The 26092-nt window shown below is 48.3% G+C and overlaps 2 protein-coding genes across 4 annotated transcripts in view; one reads left to right on the top strand and one right to left on the bottom strand.

Annotated features, from left to right (window-relative positions):
• Positions 1-17997, top strand: part of CAND2 (cullin-associated and neddylation-dissociated 2 (putative)) — a 21396-nt gene extending 3399 nt beyond the window's left edge. Inside the window, exons 6-15 of the mRNA XM_014542690.1 lie at positions 850-955; positions 1135-1277; positions 3193-3485; positions 4302-4443; positions 4772-6274; positions 7767-7862; positions 9152-9321; positions 9594-9758; positions 14910-15017; positions 16901-17997. Of these exons, the coding sequence (XP_014398176.1) occupies positions 850-955; positions 1135-1277; positions 3193-3485; positions 4302-4443; positions 4772-6274; positions 7767-7862; positions 9152-9321; positions 9594-9758; positions 14910-15017; positions 16901-17128 (2954 nt within the window). The 3' untranslated portion in view covers positions 17129-17997. The remainder of the gene's footprint in view (positions 1-849; positions 956-1134; positions 1278-3192; positions 3486-4301; positions 4444-4771; positions 6275-7766; positions 7863-9151; positions 9322-9593; positions 9759-14909; positions 15018-16900) is intronic.
• A 989-nt stretch (positions 17998-18986) lies between these two features.
• RPL32 (ribosomal protein L32) lies at positions 18987-24573 on the bottom strand. Of its 3 annotated transcripts, none has more exons than XM_014542738.1 (4): positions 24478-24573; positions 23171-23372; positions 21258-21439; positions 18987-19173 (listed from the first exon to the last, which is right to left on the bottom strand). In XM_014542738.1, exons 2-4 carry the CDS (start codon positions 23264-23266, stop codon positions 19044-19046), a joined length of 408 nt encoding a protein of 135 aa, XP_014398224.1. In that variant the 5' UTR covers positions 23267-23372; positions 24478-24573; the 3' UTR covers positions 18987-19043. The 3 variants fall into 3 exon arrangements, with proteins under 3 accessions (XP_014398224.1, XP_005870097.1, XP_005870096.1); XM_005870035.2 differs by having other exon boundaries at positions 23171-23271; positions 24416-24522; XM_005870034.2 differs by lacking the exons at positions 23171-23372; positions 24478-24573 and adding an exon at positions 22025-22245.
• Between the last annotated feature and the right edge of the window lie 1519 nt (positions 24574-26092).

Genomic DNA, 26092 nt, shown 5'->3' with positions numbered 1-26092 from the left:
TTCTGCGACCATAAATTAATTTTATGGAAGTGGAATCCTGCAATCAGGTTTGAATTTATTCTCAAATGCCTTGGAGTTCCGGGCTAGAAAAAGTCAGTGTGGGTAGAGTTAGCCATGGTCTGCCCCTCCCTTCCCTCTGGCTCTCTCCCTGAGAGCGGCCTTTTGCACACCTGGGGACCCCAGCCCGCAGTCCACACTCTATCTACTCCCGCCCTTCTCTTCTCCACCCTCTCACGACAAACTGCAGCCACCCTGTGGCCACTCTTGGGAGCATGGACCCGGGAAGGAGGCCTGCACAGGACCCAGACAAAGGTTCAGGGTCAGGTGGGCAGGAAAGTGGGGGAGGGTGTCTCTGGAGAAGGGCTAGGGGGGGACCCTCTAAAGCCCAGGGATCAGGCAAGGGCCCTTTTTGCCTGGTCTCTAAGGGCAGTACCTGCTTCTCCCCTTTTTCCACCCAGGGCTACAACCTAGTACAGGAAATAAGGCAAGGACATGTAATCATTTCAACAACAGGCGCTACTTATTGAGCGCCTACTGTGTGCCAGGACCTGGGCGAAGCTCTTTATCTGCATCATATTAATCTTCACAAAATCTCTATCTGGTAGGCATTGTTATCTCTACTGTGAAGATGAGTAGACCAAGGTCAGAGAAGTGTTGTGAGGTGCCCAGGCTCCCAGAGCCCATAGGTGGCAGAGTCAGAGCTAGAACCCACATCTGCTTGACTCTGAAGCCTCTGGGTTGGGTTTGCAGTGGCCAGGGATGCAGGTGCAGGGACAGACTGAGTGCTGTGGGCTAGGAGAGCCTGGGAGAGGCTCCGGCCTGTCCTCAGTGACCCACCTGGCCTTACAGGGGCCCACCTGGACCGCTTGGTGCCTCTGGTGGAGGAGTTCTGCAACCTGGATGATGATGAGCTCCGGGAGTCCTGCCTCCAGGCCTTCGAAGCCTTCCTGAGGAAGTAGGTGCAGTGGGATGCTGGACGATGGGGGCCCCAGAGTTTCTTTGGGAAGTTGGTGGGGCAGGGTTGGGGGCAGGATGCTGGCCTCAGAGCAGTAAGATCTCAGGACTCATCACTGGGCCCCACTGCCTACCCTGTCCTGCCCGGGTCCACCAGAGCCTCCCTGTCCCACCCCACAGGTGCCCCAAGGAGATGGGCCCTCACGTGCCCAATGTAACCAGCCTGTGCCTCCAGTACATGAAGCATGACCCCAACTATAACTATGACAGTGACGGGGATGAGGAGCAGATGGAGACAGAGGATAGTGAGTTCAGTGAGCAAGGTGGGTGACCAACTTGAGGAGGGTGGAAATGAGTGCAGCCTTCCTGGGACCCCCTTCCCCAGCCAAAGATGGGCCACATATAGTGCCCTTATCCTGATCCCAGCTGTTCCTCAGGCTCCAGCCCTGCCTTCCATAATCTGGATTCTCCACTGTCCCCATCCTTTCTGACTGCACAGTAAGGGTAGCAGTAGTCACTAACATTTATTGAGCATCTCCTGGTGTCCGGAGCACTCTCTTATTGCAGGTTCCTTACAGTAACCCTAGAAAACCAGGTGTTCGTTATTATCCCCATATTTTATACAAGGAAACTGAGACTGTGAGAAGTGATTTGCCTGAGATAACACAGCTCTGAGGTAACACAGCTAGGAAGTGGCATAGCTGGGACTTGGAGCCATGTCCGAAAGACCTCTTGACCTCTACACTGCCATCGCTACCCTTTTAGTCATGGCTTCCAAGAGGTAATCCTTTAACCCAGCAAAGTGAAGCTCGAATGGTAGAATGATACCTGGATGGGGAATGAACTCAGTGGCTACTTTCCTTCTGTGTCTGTGATCCAGTTTGTCACTCAGATGGGTGCCCCTTGTGTTCTCAAAGCAGGACATCAATGGAGGCAAGGGATTTGGGGTCTGATGGGGTACTTGGAATGAGATGGGATGGTGGGAGACAAGATTAGACAGGCATGTTGGGGCCTCGAATACCAAGCCAGGGAGATCGGGCATTTTCTTGTCAGTCACAGGGAGCTGTGGATATGTCTTCATGGGTGGCATAGAGTGGAGGTAACAAGTAATGGTCCTTCAGAGGGGACATCTGCTAAGCTGCCAGGTTGCACCCATGCGACCATCCCATGGGACAAGCTGGCTTGTCCAGATGCCAGCTCTGAGAGTCTGAGTCTTCAACAGAGCAGCGTGGGTAAGAACACTGTGGCCTCTGAGCCTGTGACTAGGACCATCCCCCTCTGAGCCTTGGGTGTCTCCACAGGTGTTATAGGTGGGCCTCGTGGGCCTGAATCTCAGCTATCCTGTTGCCTAGCTGTGTGCCCTCAGGAGGGGCTCTCACCATCTCTGATCTTTATTCTAGACATCTCTTCATCTATAAAATGGGGTTCCAGGCACTATGTGGGCTCTGGCCTCTCAGGGGAGCTGTCTGTAGGAAGCCACACAAACAGAGCATTTCTTGCTTAGAAGCCAAGCAATCAGCACCCTTGAGAGGCTGGGGCAAGGTGGGGTGGGGCAATGCAAAAGGAGGCCCTATTTTACCTCTTCTTTCTGGAATCCCCATAAATGAAACATCACACAGCCAGTCCTGAAACCAAAGGATGGGTTTTGTGCCCCAAATGGATTCTCTAGGTCCTCATTAAAGACTTGGAAGTCAGTTTTTTCCCTGGTGTAGTCAACATAGGGAAGAGTATGGAGGCAGGAGGAGAACTTTGATTTAATTCCAGCTATTTCCCTGCTTGTGTAAGTTGGGGCCAATCACTTCTCTTTGAGCCCCAATTTTCTCATCTCTACATTGGGAAAGTAATCCCTGTCTCACAAGGTCGTTGTGAGGCTAAAATGAGGTTGTGGATTTGACGTGCTTGGTGCCATCCCCAGCACACAGTAGGTGTTCATTAAATGGTAGGTAACATTCCTATTACAGGGGTAGGCAAAAGTAGGCTTACAGTTGTTCATATGGAAAATACAATAATTAATAAACAATAATGCGAGAATACACTCTGTGTTTCATGTACTCACAACTGTAACCCTACTTTTGCCCACCCCTATAAGTGTGTAAGTAATGATCATCAAAAGGTGAAACACGGGCTTGGCTCCCTCTTCACCTCTCCATCCTGGGAGACCACCTGGGTGGGGCAGGCAGCTCCCTGTCCGTCTGCCACAGAGTGCAGGGCTCCATGGGTGTCTGGTTCCTGCCCCAGAGAGTGAGGACGAGTACAGTGACGATGATGACATGAGCTGGAAGGTGCGCCGGGCAGCAGCCAAGTGCATGGCAGCCTTGATCAGCTCTCGGCCTGACCTGCTACCCACCTTCCACTGCACCTTGGCGCCAGCGCTCATCCGCCGCTTCAGGGAGCGTGAGGAGAATGTCAAGGCTGATGTCTTTGGGGCCTACATCGTGCTGCTTCGGCAAACGCGGCCCCCGAAGGGATGGGTGGAGGCCGTTGAGGAGCCTACCCAGACGGGCAGCAGCCTCCACATGCTGCGAGAACAGGTGGGCGCACCTTCACCTCTCTCCCCCTCCCACCCCCTCTCACAACTGACCCTCCCACCTTCTCACAACCCTTCCACCCATCCACACACCCCACCATCTATCCGTCCACTGACGTGTGCATATTGAGCACCCACTGTGTGCCCGGCTCTGTGCATCAGGCTGGGGCGCAGCAGGGAACAGGACAAATACTAGTAAAAGCCCTGCCCTTGGACCACACAGTTTTGGGGTCTTGCTGATAGAGTGGCTGTGGGGGAAGGGACAGGGAGGTGGCATGTGAGTTCTAGGCTCTGGCTGAAGCATGGAGTACAGTCCCCTGAGGTGGCAGAACATGAAGAGGGCGATGTCCAGAGTTCCGTTCTGGACATTTATGTTTGAGATTCTCGGATGTTCAAACGGAGACATCAGGTGGGCAGTCAGCACTCAAGTCTGGCGTTGACAGTGTAGATCGGGTGTCATTGTGTGCTGGCATCTGAAGCTTGGGGAGCAGATGAGCTCATCTGGGGAGAACCCAGCTGGGGAAGAGAATGGGCCCTTGGAGTGCAGGGGTGAGAGCCAGACTGCCTGTGTCATTTTGAGCAAGTTACTTAATCTCTCTGTACCTACTTCTCCATCTGTAAGGTGGGCCGAGGTGTAGTACCTACTTCAGAAGGTCTGAGTGTAGAATCAGGTGCCTGGTACAGAGCGAGTGATGAAAAGGTTGGGATGGAGCGATCCTCTCCACGCTGGGGTCCCCAATGGGCACCCAGCAAAGCCCTTCAGGAGTTGGGGTGTGGAAGCTCTCTGGGTGGTCACTGACCTCCCCTCACTTGCCCACAGGTGCCCCTTGTGATCAAGGCCCTGCAACGGCAGCTGAAAGATCGGAGTGTCAGGGTCCGCCAGGGATGCTTCAGCCTCCTCACTGAGCTGGCGGGCATCCTCCCTGGCAGCCTGGCAGAGCACATGCCTGTGTTGGTAGCAGGTAGGATGGACTGGAACCTGGTATCTGCTGTCCTGGGCCTCTTCCAGAATCTGGCCCCCAATCCTTGAGGGTGCCCCTACCCTACTCAGCAACATACAGTGGCTCCCCATTGCCAGCAGTGAGAACAAGGCTGGAGCGCAGGCCCTACCTCCTGGTTTCAGATGGCCTTGTGTCCCTCAGCCCTGGCCCCAGCCAAACCCTGGCCTCTTAGAATCTGCTGCATCAGAGCCATCCAGGTCAAACACCTGTGGGTGTTCCGCCCTCGCACCCAGGGAGGACTGTGTTGGCTCAGGGTCTGTGGCCCATAATTTTTGCACCCATCCTGCAGGCATCGTCTTCTCACTGGCGGACCGCTCGAACTCCTCCACCATCCGGATGGATGCCCTGGCGTTCCTGCAGGGGCTGCTGGGCACAGAGCCCGCCGAGGCCTTCCACCCACACCTGCCCACCCTCCTGCCTCCGGTCATGGCCTGTGTGTCTGACCCTTTCTACAAGATCGCAGCCGAGGCCCTGCTGGTGCTGCAGGAGCTGGTGCGGGCCCTGTGGCCCCTGGACAGGCCTCGGACGCTGGACCCCGAGCCATATGTTGGAGAGATGTCTGCAGCCACCCTGGCACGGCTCCGTGCCACCGACCTGGACCAGGAGGTGAAGGAGCGGGCCATCTCCTGCATGGGCCACCTGGTGGGCCACCTGGGTGACCGGCTGGGGGATGACCTGCAGCCATCGCTGTTGCTCCTCCTGGACCGCCTGCGGAATGAGATCACCCGGCTGCCTGCTGTCAAGGCCCTGACGCTCGTGGCTGTGTCCCCGCTGCAGCTTGACCTGCAGCCCATCCTGGCCGAGTCACTGCCCATACTGGCCTCATTCCTGCGCAAGAACCAACGGGCACTACGGCTGGCCACACTGGCTGCCCTGGACGCCCTGGCCCAGAGCCAGGGACTCAGCCTCCCTCCATCTGCTGTTCGGGTGGTGTTGGCGGAGCTGCCTGCCCTGGTCAGCGAGAGTGACATGCATGTGGCCCAGCTGGCTGTAGACTTTCTAACCACAGTGACCCAGGCCCAGCCAGCCTCTTTGGCTGAGGTCAGTGGCCCTGTGCTCTCAGAGCTGCTGCAGTTGCTGCGTTCGCCCCTGTTGCCAGCAGGTGTGCTGGCAGCTGCTCAAGGCTTCTTGCAGGCTCTGGTGGGGACCCGGCCCCCGTGTGTGGACTACGCCAAGCTCATGGGCCTGCTCACTGCGCCTGTTTACGACCAGGCTGTGGACAGTGGGCCGGGCCTGCACAAGCAGGTGTTCCATTCTCTGGCTCGGTGTGTGGCAGCCCTCACAGCTGCCTGTCCCCAGGAGGCAGCCAGCACAGCAAACCGCCTGGTCTGTGATGCCAGGTCACCCAACTCCAGCACGGGGGTCAAGGTCCTGGCATTCTTGTCGCTGGCTGAGGTGGGCCAGGTGGCCGGGCCTGGCCCCCAGCGGGAGCTGAAGGCTGTGCTCCTGGAAGCCTTAGGGTCACCCAGTGAGGACGTGAGGGCTGCAGCCTCCTATGCACTAGGCCGTGTGGGCGCTGGGAACCTGCCCGATTTTTTGCCCTTCCTGCTGGGACAGATAGAGGCCGAGCCCAGGCGGCAGTACCTGCTGCTGCAGTCGCTCAGGGAGGCCCTGGGGGCTGCCCAGCCTGACAGCCTAAAGCCCTACGCCGAGGACATCTGGGCCCTGCTGTTCCAGCGCTGCGAGGGTGCCGAGGAGGGCACCCGGGGGGTAGTGGCTGAGTGCATCGGGAAGCTTGTCCTCGCCAACCCGCCATTCCTTCTGCCCCGACTCCGGAAGCAACTTGCTGCAGGTATGCGCCCAGATCACTGGTGGGCAGTTTGCTCCTGAGCTTCTGACATACCACACATAGTGAGTTAGGATCTTGTGTGTAAGATAAAGGCAGAGGAGTCATTAAACACTGTTTCCTGAGACTTACAGGCCTCCTCCTGTGAAATCTCTGGAGTGGAGGAGACGGAGTCCTTGATCTTCAACATAAACATGTCATGATGCCACTTTCATAATCCTTGGTGTGGACAGCACCCTCATGTTCCAGGCGAAGGCTAATAAAAGCAGTTCTCTGAGGGGCGAGACACTGCAGCTGCCGAGTGGAGCTTTTGGGGGCTAGCTTGAGTCAGGAGCAAATGGAAATGTAGACGAAGACTGGATGCCATGCCCTGGGGTTTGGGAGGGCCGGGCAGGAACCAGGGGGCAGGTTCTGTGTGGTCAGATCAGGGCACATCAGGGAGTTCCACAGCTCAGGGAGGAAGAAAGCAGATAGGTGTACCTGTGGGACTATTTGGGTCCCTGAGAACGAAAGGCCTCCAGGCCTGGAGCTGGTCAGCTGGTCCCCTGATAGGGTCATTGGGTGTATCATGTCACATAAGGTAGGCAGAGTGCTTTGTATAGTGTTGTGGTACCTAATCAACCCAGCATACCTGCTACTGTTGCTATGTTGGTGATTATGTTAAGCCCTTGCTGGGTTGATAAGAAGCAGCTGTGTAACCCTCTCCTGCATGAACAGGAAGAGCATTCCCTGAGGACATTCCCTGTTGAACTCCCAGGGCTCTTCACAAGGACTCTTGAGAGGCGAGTCTCAGGATGAGGAGCAGCCCTGCCTTTTCCAAGCTCTGATTTGTTTCTGCCTCATGCATTCTGTTGAACCAGCTAACCAGTCCCATGTCCTTTTTACCACTGGTTTCGGAGAAGAAAGCTCAGAGCCAAACTGGTGGCCTGCTTCTAGCGAGTTCACGGGACTTCCCAGTTGTCTCTCCCTGTAAGCCCCTCACTCTGGTCTCCATCTCACTTCTCTTCCTTTTTTTTAAAAAAAAATGTTTTTATTGATTTCAGAGAGGAAGGGAGAGGGATAGAGAGGTAGAAACATCAATGAGAGAGAAACATCGTTGATTGGCTGCCTCCTGCACACCTGCTATTGGGGATCAAGCCAGGAACCCGGGCATGTGCCCTGACCAGGAATCAAACCCAAGATCGACACTCAACCACTGAGCAACACCGGCCGGGCTGCTCTTGAGTTCTTGGTTCTCTGTTTGTATCTGGCAATGTGGTTACCTGCAAACTGACAGTTTTACTCTCTCAGCCGCAGCGGGAAGAATCAGGAAGAATCAGAATCAGGCTGCCAAGGGAAATGGTAGCATTGACCTTCCCAAAGATTTTGGGGAGTTTCAGGTGGGGAGAGGTATATTTTTGTCTTCCACGGAGGCAGAGGAGAGTCTTGGCACCTTCTCACCTGTGAGTATCCAGGACTGGCCCTGCCCCTCATCAAGCCACTGTCTCTTGTCCTGCAGGTCAGCCGAACACCCGGAGCACTGTCATCACAGCGGTCAAGTTCCTCATCTTGGACCAGCCCCATCCCATTGACCCCCTCCTGAAGAGTTTCATTAGTGAGTAGAGCATCCCCTCTGTCTCCAGCCCCATTCAGTCCCCTACACAGCCCTTGAGCTTTAGCTGATTTTTCTTACACATTAACTGAAGGGAGTTGGAGACCAGGAGACCACCTCATCATCATAACAGCAGCAGGGCCTGGGTTCAAACTCCTTTGCTGCCACTGAGTTGCTGAGTGAGCCCAACATGCCCCTTCTCACCTCTGAGCCTCAGTTTCCTTATCTGTAAAATGGGGACATGGAAATCTGCAGGTCTAAAGTTTTGGAGAGTCCATGTATAATTGAGGGAGAAAGTGTTCCATGAACACTACCAACCTCTCTAACACATTGGCTTCAGTGGGCACCTAACTGGGCAGGGCTGCACCATGGCAAGGGAGAATGGATCCCTAACTTGTCCCTGTCTGAGGGACCTTCTGGCCTGAGGAGCTCGAGGAGCCTTCGTTGGGAGGAGGCTTAGCCCTCCTTCCTTGGAGCCTCTGCAGGACCAGGCTCACTTCTTCAGAGCTCCAAGCCTATGGGTCTTTGTTATTGTTGTTATATATATTTTTAAATATACTTTTATTGATTTCAGAGAGGAAGGGAGAGGGAGAAAGAGATAGAAACATCAATGATGAGAGAGAATCACTGATTGGCTGCCTCCTGCACCTCCCCTACTGGGGATTGAGCCCACAACCTGGGCATATGCCCTGGCCACAAATTGAACTGGTGACCTCATGATTCATGTGTCGATGCTCAACCACTGAGCCACATAGGCCAGGCACCAGTTCTTGATTTTATTTATTTATTGAATATATAAAACATTAATACAGAGAAGTCTAAACTATCCAAAAAGATTTACTCAGAAAAGTATGACTTTGTGTAAGTTTATTCACCTCTCTGACCTTCAGGAGCCTCATCTATAATAATATCAGGTTAATATTTGTAGGATCTTTGCCTTGTGCCAGGGCCTCTGCTATGTGCTTTAGATACTGCCACATTTTAAATCATAAACACATTGCTACAGAATAGATACTGCTATTATCCCCATTTTACAGATGAGGACATCGAGGCTCTCCAAGGTCCCAGAATTAGGAAGTGGTAGAATTTGGATTTGAACCCAGGCCGGACTTGAGTCCACATTCTTATCTGGACTTCGAAGGCTTGTTGTGCAAAGTAGATGCTCAGAACATGTTCACCCCCATTCAGCCAGGTATGCATGACTCACATGGACCAGGTAACTGATGTGGGGGTAGAGATGGTTTCTGTCTTGACTGTGCCATCTCTCACATCCCCTCTCATTTTTCTGCCAGGAGAGTTCATGGAGAGTTTGCAGGACCCAGACCTGAACGTGCGCAGGGCCACTCTGACTTTCTTCAACTCAGCCGTGCACAATAAGCCCTCGTTGGTCCGGGACCTGCTGAATGACATCCTGCCCCTCCTCTACCGGGAGACAAAGATCCGCCGAGACCTTATCCGAGAGGTGAGGCTGGGGGAGGACTGAGCGGGAGCTTTGGGCCTGACTGGTGGGGCTCTGCTGAGGGTTAGGGTCCAGCTCATCAGATGACCAGGCTCCATGGCCTAGGTCAAGTCTGGACCCTCCACTTCCCAGGTGTGTGACCCTGCCAGGGCAACTTAATCCACTCTGAGCCTCAGTTTCTCCTCACAGGTAAAATGAGCAACGGAAGTGGGGAATGCAGCAAGAACTAGGGGAGGTGTTCTTACACTCTGGGGTCACATCCTTCCCTCCTGCAGGTGGAGATGGGGCCCTTTAAGCACACAGTGGATGACGGGCTAGATGTGCGGAAGGCAGCCTTCGAGTGCATGTACTCACTGCTCGAGAGCTGCCTGGGCCAGCTGGTCATCTGCGAGTTCCTGAACCATGTGGAGGACGGCCTGAAGGACCACTATGATATCCGGGTAGGATGAGCCCCCTGCCAGACCCATGCCCACCCCATACCAAGGGGACAGCCAGGCACCACTGGGCCCACTGCTTGTTTGCCCCTCACTTCCTACCCCAGGAACCCCCATGAAAATAGCTGTATTGGTTTTTTTTTTCTGATAAGAACCTATGTCTTGCCCTAGCTGGCTTGGCTCAGTGGATAGAGCATTGGCTTGCAAACAAAACGGGAACAAATACAATATTTGTATTTGCATGTGGCCCGCGGGCCGTAGTTTGAGGACCCCTGTGCTAGGGGAAGAAAGGTCACCCTGGGGGTGAGGTCCTAAATTACAATTGTCCGTTGGTAGGCACCTGGGGCTTTCTATCCTGGTGACCTTCTGTACCTGGCCCATCGTTCTTGCTCTGTTCATCTGTCTAACTGCCTACCACATTTCCATTACATGACCTTTTTCTCACATGTTCTCCTTCTATTAATTCTGCAATTAAAGGGTGGTTCCCAGGCCTCTGGAAATCTGCAAGCCTTATGGGGTCCAGAGGCTAAAAACAATATTCATAATAATACGTGTCTTTTGTCTTATTTTTTTGGGGGGGGTCACATTTGTACTGATGATGTACAAAACAATAGTAATATTGCTGACATTGCATTATGAGGAATCAAGAGTGTGACACAAAACTGTCCTATTGGTCATTGTGATAACCTGGTTATTACTTAACAGGAAAGGAGGAAAGAGAAAACTAGATATATGCATGCCATTTATACAACTTTGCCAAAAACAGTTTTAAAAAATTAATTTAGGAATATCCTTGATGAGATAGTAAAAAGTATTAATTTTATAGGTGTCACCCCTATGTACACATCTTTCTAATAGTCTGTGAGAAGTAATGGGAAATACATATGCTAAGATGACAGGAAGAAAGACACCTGTGTGACTGAGTTGTAAGCTGAACGATCTGCTTTTTTCATGGAACATCATTTTTCCTTGAAAGAACAATTGACAAACTAATGTTACTTTGACTTAGGAATTAAGCAATATTTCTCCAAAATGAGCCTAACACTTCAAGAACACCTGACAGTATTTGTTACCAGTGATATAATTTAGCGTTCAAGTGAAATTTGAAAATTTGCAAAAGTTGTGCTCACCACCATGAATTTGACAGCTTAAAGACTTTTCTAAGGAAACTGCAGTGGAATTAATATGACATTTTGATATTTTATGAGGTATGTCAACATATGGGTCATCTACATGACACAATGAACCAACATTTTCCAAATGACCAATGCAGGATATTGCAAAATCATGTATGGATAAAAGATTCACCCAACTTGCAAGATAGACCAATGGGTATATAGGTATGTGTGCACATACATGTGTATTTGTGTGTGTGCACATTGTTAGACATGAGCAGAGCAAGGACAATGGGCCAGGTAAAGACACTCAGCAAGGCAGAAAGCTCCAGATGCCCAGCTGGCAAATCTGGGAAAACAAGAACCTCACCCCCAGAGTAACCTAACCTCCCCTAGCATATCACTGGTCATGCGGTTTGGACCCTGGATTTTTCAAATCGCTGGTCAGACAGTTTTAACCCCCTGACCTTTTCCTCCCTAAAGATCTAGGCCTCAGTTTATCTCAGCCTCAGGCCCAGAAAAGCAGCAAAACCAGACAAGAGATGCAGTGGCTGCCTAAGGAGCAGCTACATTGACTAATAAGCCCCTGCTCTGACACCCACCAATCCGTGGAGACCATGACACCTGGAAAGCTGATGAGTATTCTACTGAGCCACTTTCCTGAGACCTTCCCTAAGATTTTCACCTGCAAGAGAAATATAAATATACTCAGGACAAAGGACCCAGTGCCACTCTCCTCCAAGGAGCACGCCCCTGCCATTTTCTTTTCTCTTTATTTCCCCCACAAGCACATATCCTATAACCTCTAAGGGACTCCATGAGACTTGCAGCTAGAGGAGCAATGGGCAATGGCAGCTCGTCCATGGCTAACCCCCTGAACCTGTCTCCAAGACCCCTTTTCTCGGTGTAGCCCTTCCCTTTGGATATCCCAGGCCTTGTCCCATTTTCCCTAAATAAATTCTATTTTTTAAAAATCACTGACTGAGATGGCTATTTAGCCTGCCAGTGTAGCATCACCAACTTTAATCTTTCACACATAAAAAGCAGAATACAAAGGTTCTTTGATGTGGTTTTAGATTCCTCATTACAATTAACCTGTAAGAAATTACCACTTGTCAAGTTTTCTGTAGTGTCAGAAAGGAATATCTACATTTATCCAAAAAGACTATTAACTGTAGAGAACCTAGCTGTCTTCTATTAAGCCAGATATGAAAGAGATATACAAAATGGAAAACAATGTCATTCTTCTCACTAAAATTTTTATTTTGGAAAATACAGTCACTTTTCATAGAAACATTCAATTTATGTTAACATGTGCTTAGGTTTATTATTTTTAAATAAATAATTTTTTAAATTTCTTTTTAATTCTAAATTGGTAACTATTGATATATATAACCCACATAAACACAAGCACTTTGAGTACCTTAATAATTTTCAAGAGTATAAAATGTTCCAGAGACCAAAAAGTCTGAGAACCATTGCTGTGACTCATAAACCGCCTCTGCTCTCACCACTTCCTTTTAAACTCTAGCTAGAGCCCTGGTCGGGTAGCTCAATTGGTTAGAGAATCCTCCAATACATTAAGGTTGCCGGTTCCATCCCATCAGGGTACACACAAGAAGCAACCCATAATAAGTCCATGGATGGGTGGAACAACACATCAATGTTTCTCTCTCTCTCTCAAATCAATAAATACAATTTAAAAAATAAATAAATAAACTCTAGCGAGAGATATGAACTAGCATAAAGAGTGTGAAACATGAATCACTACAACATCCCTCTATTTCTAAATTTCAGAGATCTCTCTCATCCTCTCATACCTTATTCAACCAAGACGATAGGAAAATTACATTTCAAAAAAAGTGCCCTGGACGGTTTGGCTCAGTGCATAGAGCGTCGGCCTGCGGACCAAAGGGTCCCAGGTTTGATTCCAGTCAAGGACACATGCCTGGGTCACAGGCTCAATCCCCACTAGGGGGCGTGCAGGAGGCGGCCAATCCGTGATTCTCCCTCATTGATGATGTTTCTCTTTCCCTCCCTCTCCCTTCCTCTCTGAAAAAAAAAAAAAAATATATATATATATAAAAGAGAACCCATGTCTCAAACACCTTTGGTGGGAGTCTACACTGGCAAGCTCTTTGGATGGTTGGCAATAACTAGAACAAAAGCTTTTCCATGTCCAAGAGCCTCTGGACTGATTCCTGCACATGTTCAGAGTTTTACGTTCAAGATTTTTCTTCACTGATTTCTGGTAATTGGGAGAATCTGGCAGCTACCTAAATGTCCACTTATGGAGAACTGGCTCCATAAACTGGGTACCTCCAGTCATGGAATCCTAGCCACATCAAAGAGTGAGCTAGTTCTCTGTCTGTGTACTGATGTGAAAGATGGCCAAGACCCACTGAGTGATAAAAATGAGTTATTTTTCATGGATTTTTCCCATGCTTGAGCAAGTCTTTGTTCTTCTCTCTCATCTGGCCAATGTTCTTCTTGCCTGACCTTCAATGCCCTTCTTGCCTGACCTCCCATTCTGGCCAATGCCCTTCTTGAGCACAGGACAAGGCCTGGGCATTAGTGCAAACTTTGGGATGATTTAAAAAACCCAGAAACAAACAAAAAAATTGTGTGAGCCAGTTAAATACATTTACAGACCTGGCTTCAGCCTGGAGAATAATGGTGACCGCTTTTAAAAATGGTAAAGTTGCCCTAACTGGTTTGGCTCAGTGGATAGAGCATCGGCCTGAGGACTGAAGGGTCCCAGGTTCAATTCCAGTCAAGGGCATGTATCTTGGTTGCAGGCACATCCCCAGTAGGGGGTGTGCAAGAGGCAGCTGATCGATGTTTCTCTCTCATCGATGTTTCTAACTCTCTATCCCTCTCCCTTCATCTCTGTAAAAAATCAATAAAATATATATTTTTTTAAAAATGGTAAAGTCCGTTTGAAATCCATATTTCCTACCCAGCCCCTATTGGTACTGAGGAGGGTGGGTGAGACATCTATTGAGGAATCTACGGTTATCTCATCAAGCCTTCACATTAACCTTTGGAGAGTGAGTTTAGATGCCCAGTTTGCAGGGGAGAAACCAGAGACCTGGCTAGTTCAAGGGCACAAGGCAGGAGGTGGAGGAGCCCTGGGTCATAGCTTTTTGCTGTTCTGCCCCAGTCTTCTTCCTTTGCTGTGGGGCATGTGGAGGGCAGTGTTGCTAGCTGGTGGGGATGGGCAGGACATATTGATTTCCAAACAACCTCCCTTTATATTGTGTATCGTTTGTGAGGATTTTAACATTTTCAAAAGAGGTCATCATTATTCTCCTGCATGCTGAATCCAGGCCTGTAGGCATGTTAATTGGCTCATAAAGTTTTTATTTTCTATTTATTGATTGATTTTAGAGAGAGGGTGGCAGGGGGAGAGATTGATTTGTTGGTCCACTTGTTTGTGCATTCATGGATTGATTCTTGTCCCTGACCAGGGATTGAACCTACAACCTTGGTGTCTCAGAACAGCACTCTAACCAACTGAGCTACCTGACCAGGGCTGGCTCACATAGTTTTTGTTTAAATCAGGTGCCAACATTAAAAAATTGAGAGATTTTACATGAAAATCAGGGTTTCTTTTGAAAACAGTCTGTCAAGTCTGGGCCACATTCCCATCTAGCCACAATAGAGTGGAGCTTAGTAGCTGCTGTCTGGAGTGTAGACTCCTTACTCCTTCCCAGTTCCCATCTGGCCCCCTTCACCCATGAACAGTACCTGCCTGGCCCAGTTGGTATATCTGAGCTTGAGAACTGCCCTCCCCCCTCACACCCTCCCCCTTCCCACACACACACCTAGTGCCTCTTCTGATCTGATTCTCTTCAGGACAATCAAGTATAGTTGGCATAGTTGGTGTTACCAGACACTGGCAGGGGTGTGAGTGGGAATTAGTGCTCAAGTTTGGACTTGAGCTCCAGGTGTTGGGTCCAGTCTCGGCTCTTCCCCAGGGCCTGCTTCTTGTGGTCCTGGGCCATTTCACCAAGTACTCTGTCTCCTTCCTCCTGGGCAGATGCTGACCTTCATCATGCTTGCACGATTGGCTACCCTGTGTCCTGCGCCTGTCCTGCAGAGGGTGGACCGGCTCATTGAGCCACTCAGGGCCACCTGTATTGCCAAAGTAAGCCCCTGTCCACCCCTGTGGGCCCTCTGCTGATCATTCATTTACCATTTACCAAGAACCTCCTAAGATACGGGTGGTGTGGGAACGGCTTATTTTAATCATTGTCATCCTATGAAGTAGTTCTTATTACTTCTTACTCTTATCATTGTATACACAGGGAATAGAGGCTTGGAGAGGCCAAGTTGTTGGCTGAGGCTACACAGCTAGTAAATTGCAGAGCTAGGATTCAAACCCTGCTCTGTCTCTGTCATTCTTTAAATATTTCTAGGCCTTGTGCAAGGTACTAGGGACACACTGAACATGATGGGCTCCTTCTTCTCACATCCTAATTGGGAAACTGAGACAGAAATCATTTGTTGACTGATTGGTATGGGGCAGAGTTGCTGCTAGACTGGAGTGCCTCAAGGGTCCAGTGTAGGAATCTGGGGCAAAAGGTCTCACGGAAAGCTGCAGTGTTGAGAACAGAGCCTGGCACACCTAGGGGGTAAATTACCCAGTAAATACCTATTGAATGAAGAACTAATTTGGGTTTTGGAAGAGCAAAAGACTTAATCACAAAGAGGGCAGAGTATTTTAGATTGGAGCTTAAAGAGGAAACACCCATAGAGCAGTAATTTCCAAGTAGTAACACCTTTTCAAAAAAAAATTTTTTTAATGTGGATAAGACAGATAAAATTGGTAACTTATTAATAGAAACCTGACTTGCAAATTTTTATTTTTAACATATACTTAGTATAAAGTCAAAGAAAACAGTGGTACTGCAGGGCTCTTGACAGTCTCTGTGGCCAAATATCTCTGGTGTACTTTGAACCGTACTGCTTGGAGAAAAACCCAGTTCACAGGAAGGAGCAGCAAATGGCATCGCAGGGTCAGGACACCCTTCACTCACTTTCATCGAGGCCTGCCCGAAAGCCACTCAGTCTGGTTGCACAAAGGATGCTATTTGTTGAGCACAGAGATGAGAGCTTGTCACATCCATGTCCCCAATCCCTCATCCACAATTCTGAATCCTACAAAGCTCTGGAAACTAAAAGGCTATAGTAATTTGGCACCAAAACAACTTGAACGGGCACCAGGCTGTTTATGACCTTATTTCCCTCTTTGTGATATTCATAATATTCTTACATTTTTCCCTAAACTTAGTGGAGGAAATACTAGTGTATTTGATTACGGGGTATTTATCGCCTGTCATCTGCGTACTATCCCTTTCTAAAACCCCTCAAATTCCTGAATTTCAAAAGCACATCTGGCGCTAAGTGTTTCAGAGAAGGGGATGAGCCTGCAAGGCCCTTTAATCCTCACAGCAGCCCTGTAAGAGGCGGCTCTTATTTATGGTTGGGGAAGTGAGGGACAAAAAGTTCCTACCTGAAGTCACAGCTCTCACCGGGCAGAGCCATTTGAACCCAGTACGTCCAACCAATTACCAAGCTCTTGACCATTAGATTACTGAGGGGGAAGAGACTAGTGTTGTCGGGGCTGTCACGGAGGGCCTTTATTCCGTAAGCATTGGAGAATTTCTGAGAGTCTCTAAATGGGAGAGGGTGGGGATGAGGTAACAGAAATGGACAGATGACAGTAATCCATTCAGTGACGCAGCCCAATACTTCTAATCAGGGGAAGATTAAGTGAACACTTTACATGAATCATCACCTTCGACTTATTATAAAAAATAAAGGTAATTTGGATTGGCTACTCAGAGGCCCTTTAGGTGACTTTGAAGCTGATTTGAATGAGAAAGCCCAGAGGTGGAGGGAACCCTCAGGAGGCTGGAACCATAGATTGTGAAGCAAGGGAGTGTGCCATAGGTGGTGAAGAGGAAGCCAGAGACTGTGGTGCAAGGACAGGCTCAATAAAGGATGGCTCGTTGTTTCCCACTTTAGGTCAAAGCTGGTTCTGTGAAGCAGGAGTTTGAGAAGCAAGATGAACTGAAGCGCTCTGCCATGAGGGCAGTGGCTGCCTTGCTGACCATCCCAGAAGTGGGGAAAAGCCCCATCATGGCCGACTTCTCCTCCCAAATCAGATCCAACCCGGAACTTGCCACCCTCTTTGAGAGCATCCAGAAGGATTCTGCCTCAGCACCCAACACAGATTCAATGGAGCTCAGCTAGTCTTACCCCACTCCCTCGATGGGCCCTTCCTCAAGAGAAGGGGCCCACCCAGGCCTGAGGTCTCAGCCTCTCTCCCACCACCAAAAGCCACTGGCCTTTACTCCTAAACTTTCATCTCCCTGGGGCCCCCCCTGTTCCTCTTTGGGGTTTACAGTGCCTTCTCCAGGGACCCTAACTCAGAGGTTCCCCAACCTGAAGCTAGCTGTAAGGCTGCCAACAGTTGGGCCCTTTAACTCAGGACAGCCATTCAAAGCATTGGGGTGGAATTTTTCAATGTCAAGTCACATCACAAGGTTGATGGGACTCCACACTGATCTAGTTCTTTCAAGCTGGGGAGGCACTGCTTCACAAAATACTTAGTATTTACTCTTGTGCTCACAGCTGTGAGGTTAGGAGGCAGCAGGCTGGCCTTTCTTCCCACTGGTGCCCCATATTTGTCACACCACTCTTACTTTACAATTCATTTGATCAAATTGATAATACCAAGAATTAGTGCTTTGGCTGGGCATCTTAAAAACTCAGATACTCCTGAGTTATTCACATTTTTAGAATTTAAAAAAAAAAATTCTAACAGGCAGTGATAAATCAGAAAGGTTTTCTTGCAGGGGGTAAGAGTGTGGGTAGTGAATTAGACCGGACGTGTTTTTCTAATTTCAACTCTTTATGAAATAAACTGGTAAACAGCAAAGCACTACTAGTAAGTACAAACCATCTTTCATGTCACCCCGCCTAGGCAACCAGTTGGTTTATGCCCTTCTAAAGTTTTCAATGTGTCCTTTTTAGAAACTTTCTTATAGAAATAAACGACAGGCCAAAGAATTTTCTGTGCTATCAGAAAACAGGTTAATAAAGGAGATCCTAAACTACAATTTTCTCTGCACAATTCGTCGTCAGTAGTCAAACCACTTATCAGTATGTGTCCCAAATCAATTGAAAGAAGTCATGGAAATGACCAATAATTTAATTCACAAATGTTTCATATTAGGTTTTGAACAGGAAGCAGTCAACCTGTAAGACATTTATCTACTCAAAGAGTGAGCCTTAAATCCAGGCATGGCTAACAAACCAGGAACATTTTAATGTATTCCTGGCTCAGTTGACCAGGATGGTGAAGAAACACACCACTACTCTATTATACCTATTTTGGCCAGATTGGCGAAGATTTTTGGTGTCACATTTTAGTTTGTGTGCCGATGAGAAAGGTTGAAAATAGCTGTACTAGAGTACCACGTGCCACATCCCATGTGACCTATACTTTCTTGGCATAGCATAACCTTAGAATTAAAGTTAGATCCTACCTACTGTAGTTGTAAAGGAGTGTTAAATTCTGAGTCCCAATTATCACGTTAAGGATCCCACACCTATGGAAATTATGCCTGAAGCAGCGAGTTGGGGGAGTTTACATAAGGGAAATTGAAAGCCACCTTCAAGCATCCAGGGCTGATCATTATAGAGGGATTTGTGTCACCCCGTTTTGTATTTTTGGACAGAAGCTATATTGTGCTATTTCAACACCGAATAAGAATTTAATGAAGAAATTTACCTGGATCCTTTCATGCATTTTCTCAATCTCCACAAGAACCACAGAATAATTTATTCAACTTTACAAAAAGTGAGACTAAGAACAGCTTCCTCTGAACTGCAAGGTCCTTCAATGAAGTCTCAGAACCTTGGTCTGAGGGCCAAGTCTTCCCCAGCCCTACCTGGAGCTGACCAAGGCTGGTCTGGGCACCTAAGGCCAGTGCCTTGTGAAGCATCGAGTATCCTTCCAAATGGCAGATTTCAGAGCATTAACAGGCAAAAGAACAATCTCTGACAAGCTGTCAGAAACTGGAGAGTAAAACCAAGGACGGAAATGCCAGATGGCAGAATTTTATGATTTTATTAACACAAATACAATGTGTACACAATCTGTCTATTCGTTTTCTTCGCTGCGCAGCCTGGCATTGGGATTGGTGACTCTGATGGCCAGCTGGGCTGCTCTTTCCACAATGGCTTTGCGGTTCTTTGAGGAGACGTTGTGAGCAATCTCAGCACAGTAAGATCTGGAAGAGAATCCATAAGTGGGTAAGGAGCAAGCCAGCCCAGAACATTGTGTGTTCCACTGGGAAGGCAACAGCGTTGGTCACTTCACCTCCAGAGCCACAGCACTGGGCAGAGGGTGCTGGTAAATGGTTGCTGAATGACGACACCTGCACACCCCAAATTCCACACTACTAGCAAAGCTCTCAAAGCTGCAACAAAAAGCACCCTCACTCCCCCCTTATTTAATCCTCACAGAAGCCATGTAATCCAGGTTATCACCTCCATTTTACAGACGAGGTGGAAATGAATTTCCAAATCACATATTCAATAATGAACAGGGCCAGGATGGCTCAGCCCCAGACCCCAGGTTGAGATTCTCCCTCAGTCTTTCTGGCCAAACTGCCCAACTCAGGGAAGTCTCAGGGAGCTTGGACTTGCTCCTGAAAGTTTTGGAACTGCAAGTAGCAGAGCAGACTCCAACAGTGTGATTAATCCAAGGGAGCTCCCTGATCCAGACCATAAATATTTTACTTGTTTGCTGCAGATAAAATTCAAGTTGAAAGTAACACTGGCTCAAGCCACCCAGTGAGTAGCAATACCTAACATTTCCTGAGCATGTGTATACCAACAAAAAGTGGTCTTATCCATTCCACACAGCTAAACATATAACAAATTGGTCTAATGAACAAATTTCAGTAAGGAGGTGATCTGAAGCCATAAAAGGTGGATTAAGAAAAGATACTACCTCTGGAATTTCAGCAAAGAGAAGACTAAGGAGTGATTAAATAAGGCAACGAGTATGTACAGTTTAAAATAGGTTCACAGTGAGACAAGCAGAACAAAGCATTTTTTTGTTTTATATAAAGGAGTCTACTCAATCGCAAAGTAGCTACATTTTAAAATGTTTCCATAATCTTTGTTTTTAAGAAGACTTAAGTTGTATTACACTTTTGGGCTTTCCCCCCCATATTTTCAAAAACTCACCATATGGATAAACTCACCTTATCCATATGTATTTAATAATCACACTGTACATATTTTAAATACTTTCCCTGGTGCTTGGGCATTTTCCATACGTGACAATTTTTTAATATGTTATTATATTTACAAATTGTCCATTTACTATTGCAATGATCAGCTTATAGTTTCCCTGCATTTTATTTAAGCATAAATGCCCAGAAATGAAACTTGTGGATTAAAAATCATGGTTCCTGATACTGCAACATTTGCACTACATTCATTTTTTGCTACACAACAGGTATTAGATTGGGCCTCCACCATTATTAATCCCTATGCTCATCCTTTCTAAAGGAAATTTCCAGTATTTCCATGCCTGGTTAAATCTCCAACCTAGAAACTCAACCAAATATGGTTTCACAAAGATCCTGTATTGTCTGTGCATAACCCATGGACACAGACAATAGGGTGCTGAAGGGGGGCAGGGGCGAGCTGGAGGGGGACAATGGGGAAAAAGGGGACATGTAATACATTCAACAATAAAGAATTATCCTTTAAAAATGGGCTCACTCATTTTTATTACCTGTGTCTTCCCATGAGCATTATTTTCTCAACCCACTGTCCTAGTTTTGGCCTAAGCAAACCAGTCTCACACAGAGCTCACCAACTGTCTTTCTTAAAACAACAAGAAAGCAATGTTATGACCCCTCAATTCACTCTCGCATCTATATTGTTTAAGTGCCCTCTGCCTGTAGTCTTCCTTTTCCCTACCTCTGATCACACTCTCTATACATCAGACAGCCTAACATTCTGAAAATACCTGTGGCCACAGTTTAAGTGCTCCTTAGGTCTAAGGCTACCCCTCACATAAATAAAGCAATGTTCTGGAAATGACTGCCCAAATGACAGCAGTGTTTGTAGTGTTAATTCAAGTCCTTCTTTTTGGGTCTCTACACTTTTCAGGACAAGCTGTCATGCCCCCACCTCACATTCCTCCCAAAACATTCTAAAGTCCCCAAGAAGCATTCACTAAGCTCCTGGGAGAATATACAACTCCACATGCATTTTGAAAGGTCTAGAGCCCCTACCAAAAATGCTCACAGATGCATACTTTGGCATCGGAACCCAGAGGGGGGATTCAACTCACTTATTGCACATCAGCAGCACTTCAAGCTCCTTGACGTTATGGACCAGGAACATCCGAAAGCAACTGGTCAGCATGTGCTTTGTTTTCTTGTTGCTCCCATAACCAATGTTGGGCATCAAAATCTGGCCCTTGAATCTTCTACGCACCCTATTGTCAATGCCTCTGGGTTTCCGCCAGTTCCGCTGAAAAACAACAACACATAGATGGGTTAGTGTCTATGCAGACTGCCAACTCTTCCTTTTGGAAGAAAAAAGGGCACCAAACGAAAACTAACAGTAGCAGTCTTTGGGTTACAGGCTTTCACTATTTCTTTACATATTTTTTAGTGAAGAAATAAAGGGCTCCTGTGGACCCACATCCACACTCCTCCTAAGCAAAGGAAAAGCATATTACACACCAATGGAACATGAGGAGATTGTGCACAGTTAAGATGAAGAGAATCGGTTCCCACAATGCCCTCAAGACTTAAGTTTTCTCATCTATAAAATAAGGATAATTACCCCTCACACCATCAAGGCCACCTGAAATAAGCCTCTGGACACCTCAAAACAGCCAAGTGTGTCACTTAAATTCCAATTTACACTTCAAGAGGCTGAGTTCCAATAAATGCCTAGGTTTCTACAGTGAGCTCTTCCACCAACCAGACTTGTTGATTCACCTGCCAAAGGTAATCTTCTAAGTGATGTCAGAAACCCAATCGTAGCTGATTCAGGAACCCTTTTCTTCACCCCAACACGTACTTCCACTTCCACCCCAGAACCACATACCTTAATTTTGACATATCGGTCTGACTGGTGCCGGATGAACTTCTTGGTCCTCTTTTTGACAATCTTGGGTTTCACGAGGGGTCTGAGGGCGGCCATGGTGCCTTTAAAAGAGACAGGTACCTTGAAACAAAGCACAGTCCTGACAAGAGGCTGTCCTTGCCCGGGGCTTCAGCGCTGTCGCAGAGTGCCTTCCACTCGCCAGCTACGGAGCAAGCAGGGAATGGAATGGGTACCTCTGCCAGGCTGTTTTCCCTCCCGTCTCCGAAGCTGGCAGAATATTAGCCAACTCGCCAGACGCGGTCCTGGGAGGTTAGGCGTCGCCTCGCCCACTCAAAGCCAAGAAAGAATCCCAATGGCCGGCCCCAAACAAACTGGCCCCCAAATGTCCTCAGCAGGCAAAGGGGCAGCAGATCCTACGCCCCAGTGTCCCAACCCCCAGCCGGTCCCATCTCCTTGTAGTTATGCCGGCATTTGACAAACCACGTGAACTGGACTCTGTTGTCTCACCTATAAAAACGGAGACACTAATGCACGCTGAACGCGTGCCGTGCGCAGACTAGGGCAGGCGTTTGGTAGAGAGAAACCTCTAGGTTCACTGCTAAAACGCCCCCGGGCCTTTGAAATGCCTCCCTACCTAGAGATCAACTCAAAAGTTACCTTCCTCAAGGTGTCAATTTGCTCGCACACAGTAGGTAGTAAATGCACAGTCCTCCCATTGATTTCCTCCAAGACAAAAGAAATAAAGGGCTCCTGTGGACCCACATCCACACTCCTCCTAAGCAAAGGAAAAGCATATTACACACCAATGGAACATGAGGAGATTGTGCACAGTTAAGATGAAGAGAATCGGTTCCCACAATGCCCTCAAGACTTAAGTTTTCTCATCTATAAAATAAGGATAATTACCCCTCGTACCATCAAGGCCACCTGAAATAAGCCTCTGGACACCTCAAAACAGCCAAGTGTGTCACTTAAATTCCAATAAATGCCTAGGTTTCTACAGTGAGCTCTTCCACCAACCAGACTTGTTGATTCACCTGCCAAAGGTAATCTTCTAAGTGATGTCAGAAACCCAATCGTAGCTGATTCAGGAACCCTTTTCTTCACCCCAACACGTACTTCCACTTCCACCCCAGAACCACATACCTTAATTTTGACATATCGGTCTGACTGGTGCCGGATGAACTTCTTGGTCCTCTTTTTGACAATCTTGGGTTTCACGAGGGGTCTGAGGGCGGCCATGGTGCCTTTAAAAGAGACAGGTACCTTGAAACAAAGCACAGTCCTGACAAGAGGCTGTCCTTGCCCGGGGCTTCAGCGCTGTCGCAGAGTGCCTTCCACTCGCCAGCTACGGAGCAAGCAGGGAATGGAATGGGTACCTCTGCCAGGCTGTTTTCCCTCCCGTCTCCGAAGCTGGCAGAATATTAGCCAACTCGCCAGACGCGGTCCTGGGAGGTTAGGCGTCGCCTCGCCCACTCAAAGCCAAGAAAGAATCCCAATGGCCGGCCCCAAACAAACTGGCCCCCAAATGTCCTCAGCAGGCAAAGGGGCAGCAGATCCTACGCCCCAGTGTCCCAACCCCCAGCCGGTCCCATCTCCTTGTAGTTATGCCGGCATTTGACAAACCACGTGAACTGGACTCTGTTGTCTCACCTATAAAAACGGAGACACTAATGCACGCTGAACGCGTGCCGTGCGCAGACTAGGGCAGGCGTTTGGTAGAGAGAAACCTCTAGGTTCACTGCTAAAACGCCCCCGGGCCTTTGAAATGCCTCCCTACCTAGAGATCAACTCAAAAGTTACCTTCCTCAAGGTGTCAATTTGCTCGCACACAGTAGGTAGTAAATGCAGTCCTCCCATTGATTTCCTCCAAGACAACGACACAGTTACAGATTCCCAGACATCCTGACCCGATAACCGAATTTTTGGTAACTGAGCGAGTCGACACGACAACTCGGTTTCTCTCTTTTTCCTTTTATTTATTTTTGTGTGGCAGTTCCGCCGCAGGCGTAAACCCAGGGCCAGAAACTATGGGGAAGGGAGCGTCGGGCAACAGAAACAGGTCTTTTAACACATGGGCGGATATCGCTGATCTACTGAAGTAACCTAACGACTCGGGCCCTGGCCAGTGAGGCTGCAAACCCCGGATCGCTCCACGCCCAGCGAGGGCCCCCTCCGTTTGGTTTCAATCGGCGCCGCGCGCCCCCACGGCTCAAACAAGCTGCCCGCAGCTCAGAATGACCGCAAGCGGCCGCCGTACGAGCAAACGTCCCCGGCAAGCCAACCTCCAACACCGGCCGGGTCACCTCGCTGTATTCCTGTAGGCGATCCAGCCAGGCGGCAAGGAATACACCCAGTGAGACGACCCCTCGGAAGGACAAGCTTCCTCACCAGGGAGCGACTGGGCCTGATGGACAACGCGGAGACACAGATGGCGGAAGATTAAAACTCACCGATTAGGAGATGGCTGCCACCTCCGTAGGCAGCGCCGAGGAAGAGAGGGGAAGATGCCGCGCGAGGCCTGATGGGACTTGACCTCTGGGTCCTGGCAGGGAAAAGGAGAGCACTTCCGGTTCTTGGTGGTTCAAAAATAAATATCAGAGAAATAACACTGGAAAAACTGAAGGTTACCTGTGTTTTAATAGATATTAATGTCTAGGAGTAATACTGAAAAAGTGTTCAGACCTGCTATTGGGACTACGTAGGATATTTGGAATTCTTTCTGAGCTTCTAAGACCTGGTGGGGGCACCCACTTCCGCCAGAAGTTGAAGCTGCTCTTCCGCCTCCAGCTTTTTTATTATTTTCGCCCTGGTTTCTTCTGCTCCAAAGCGCGCCTCTTGTGGGCCAGGAGGAAGCAAAATAAAGACTTCATAATATGCTCTCACGTGAGTTATTGTAAAAAACAATGAGACTACGTAAAATAGCTATCATGCAATGGGATTTATTATCCTTTCCACAATTCTACCAAGTAAATATATTATTTTACATATGTAGAAAGTGAAATTTGGGGGTTTGACAAACTCCACACTTCTAACCATTAGGCTAAAATGGCCAAGTTTTTTATTGTTATTCTTGGTTTGGTTTGTTTAGTTTTTGGTTTTAAGATTAGCGCGAGCCCTAGCCGGTTTGGCTCAGTGGATAGAGCGTTGGCCGTGGACTAAAGGGTCCCGGGTTCGATTCCGGTCAAGGGCATACGCCCAGGTTGCGGGCTCGATCCCCAGTAGGGGGCGTGCTGGAGGCAGCCGATCAATGATTCTCTCTCATCATTGATGTTTCTCTCTCCCTTCCTCTCTGGAATCAAAAATATAAATAATAAAAAAAAAGATTAGTGCAAAAGTCAAATTTCAGAAGAAAAAAATGTCCCTGGATCCCACAATACTGATGTTATTAGTGATCTTGATAGGAGTAATTCCAGGCGCCAGATGGAGACAGGTGCTAAACTGGATGTGCTCTTAACTGAATGAGAAGTAAGAAGAGAGGAGAGTGAGTGTTGCCAACTCCGTCATGAGATTTTGATTGTGAAGGGAAGGGGCGTTTGAGACCCAAAGAAGTGAACCGTGAAATGTGAAGTCAAATGTCTTGTTCCAGGCCACATATTTGGCAAACGTAGTTGAGACTAAAACCCCTTTGTGAATCACACCTCATGAATCCTGCTTATCCTGTGGTCTGTGGGGAGTCACATGGGATGCAGAGCAGGGAGCACTGTGTTAATAGCTGCCCATATCTACCTATGAACCAGGGGGACACTGTTGGATTCCGTCATGTGGTCAGGGAACATGTCTGAGTTGGGGGCTTGATCCCCAGTGGAGAGCGTTCAGGAGGCTGCCAATCAATGATTCTCTCTCATCATTGATGTTTCCATCTCTCTCTCCCTTTCCCTTCCTCTCTGAGATCAATAAAAAATAATTATTTTTTTAAAAATAGCTGCCCATATAATGGAAACGGTTTTGACAGCATCAGATGGGTTAATCAGACAAAGAGCTCATGAACCAGAGCGCATGCTTCCAATTGCAAAAGACTCGGGAGATTTGGAAGAAGTAATCCAATGGCTCAGTTTGGGGGGGGGG

This window comes from Myotis brandtii, unplaced genomic scaffold, assembly GCF_000412655.1.
Source record: "Myotis brandtii unplaced genomic scaffold, ASM41265v1 scaffold312, whole genome shotgun sequence".
Classification (NCBI taxonomy): Eukaryota; Metazoa; Chordata; class Mammalia; order Chiroptera; family Vespertilionidae; genus Myotis; species Myotis brandtii.
This window is presented reverse-complemented; position numbering and strand designations above follow the sequence as displayed.